The 2,047-nt window shown below is 40.0% G+C and overlaps 1 protein-coding gene across 1 annotated transcript in view; it reads left to right on the plus strand.

Moving 5' to 3' along the window:
- Ticrr (TOPBP1 interacting checkpoint and replication regulator) overlaps positions 1 to 2,047 on the plus strand; it is a 41,104-nt gene that overhangs the window by 12,956 nt on the left and 26,101 nt on the right. Inside the window, exon 5 of the mRNA XM_021167048.1 lies at positions 313 to 442. Coding sequence (XP_021022707.1) covers positions 313 to 442 — 130 coding nt within the window. The remainder of the gene's footprint in view (positions 1 to 312; positions 443 to 2,047) is intronic.

The raw sequence follows: 2,047 nt of genomic DNA on the forward strand, positions 1-2,047 counted from the left end.
AAAAAAAAAAAAAAGAAAGGAGGAAAGAAAGAAGAGAAAAAGAGAAATAGCATAGTGTTAAATACATGTAGGGGAATATTTCAGAAATAAGACAAAGGACTATGTTAGTAATAGGAGCAAAGAGCTTCAAATTATGTTCACATTCCCACCCTCCATCCCTGCCCCAGACAAGGTAGACCTGGAGGAGCTGGAAATGCAGAATGGCAGATATTGTAACAATGAGCATTTGGAGAGAGGGAGTCAGTCCAGGGGAAACGCATAAGCTTGGATTCTCCCCTTGGCTCTGATGTCTTCTGTTTTCTGTTCCTTTAGCCCCCTGTGTTCCAGAGTGGGTCCAGCAGGAGCTTAGTCATACCAGCTCCTGGAGTCCAGCTCTTGTCGAAAAGTGGTTTCCTTTCTCTAACGCCAGCGGTGCTACTTCAGACTTGATGGAATCATTTTGGTAATGCTTTATACATGTCTTTGTATATTGGTCTTTAAAGTCAATAGTCAGATGTGAACAGGCTTGTTCTAAAGGAACAAGCATATCCTATAACTCGGTGTCACGTCTGACACTGCAGATTTACCAACTTGGTGCAGTATGATGGGATTCTGCATCTTTAGTCTGCATTAACATTACTGTGTTATTCTACTAAAAGGCACTTTTAAAATGAAGTGGATTTCTGAGAATAAACTACTTTAAATGCATTTAGAGGATTTTTTTTCAGTCAAATGTAAATAAACAATCACATCGTATATAAACACACGTCTCAGTTACTATTCTGTTGCTTTGAAGAGATACCATGACCAAGCCAACTTATAAAATAAAGTGTTTACTTGTTTTTAGTTTCACGACCACCATAGTTTGGGAGTATGGCGGCAGTCAGTCAGGCAAGCATAGTTCGGGAGTGGTAGCTGAGAGCTTACATCTGATCACAACTTAGAGGCAGATCAAGAGAGAGATGAGACCCTGGTCTAGGCTTTTTTTTTTTTTAATGACATAATCTTCTCCAACAAAGCCACACCTCCTAATCCTTCCTTAAAAGTCCACCAACTGAGTACCAAGCATTCAGATATAAACACCTATGGGGGCCATTCTCATTGAAACCACCACACTATCTATCTATATAAAATATATGAGAATCAGGAAACATTTAGAACTAAGTATCAATTACAGCAGAAATTAAGCAAACTTGGGTTGGTGAGATTGCTCAATGGGTAAAGTTATCAGCTGCCAAGCCTGATGACTTGAATTTGATCTCTTGTTTCTACATGGTTGAGGAAATGGATAACTTCTGCAAGTTATCCTGACTTTCAGATGTGTGCTTTGGCACATGTGTACACACACACACATATGCAAAGAAAATTTTAAACTGTAATATAGGTGTGGTGATTTGACTAAGAATGGCCCCCATAGGTTCATATATTAGAATGCTTTGGTCATTAGGGGGTGGTGCTACTTGAGAGGAACGAGGAGGTTGGCCTTGTTGGAGGAAGTATGTCACTGGAGGTGGGCTTTGAGATTTCAAAAGCCCAAGCCAGTCCCAGTGTCTTTCTCTTCCTGTGGCCTGTGGATCTGGATCTGGAACCCTCAGCTGCCATGTCTGCCTGGGTGCAGTCATGCACCTTACCATAATGAAAACATCTTAACTGTAAGCAAGCCTGGATTAAATGTTGTCTTTTATAAGAGTTGCCATGCTCATAGTTGTCTCTCCACAGCAAGAGAACACTGATTAAGGGAATAGATTAATTTATGCTGAAAGAAATATTTATAAATTCACTGGTTATTTCTCTAAAGAGAAAACAAAGAACCAATTAATAAGAATCAAGTACAGTCAGGGCAAAGAACCGCGAATGGTGTTGCTTTCTGTAATCTCAGCACTTGGTGAGATGAGAGTTAGAGACCAGTCGGGGCTTCCTAGCAGGACTTGTCCAGAAGCAAAGACAAAAATCACAACTACCTCCCACCTCAAATGTAGGGAGGAGGTAATCGGGATAAGAACAGGCATGAATTACATAGAAAATAAAAGATGGTGATCAACAGATAAAGGTGGTTTTTTTTTTTTTT

This window comes from Mus caroli, chromosome 7, assembly GCF_900094665.2.
Source record: "Mus caroli chromosome 7, CAROLI_EIJ_v1.1, whole genome shotgun sequence".
Lineage (NCBI taxonomy): Eukaryota > Metazoa > Chordata > Mammalia > Rodentia > Muridae > Mus > Mus caroli.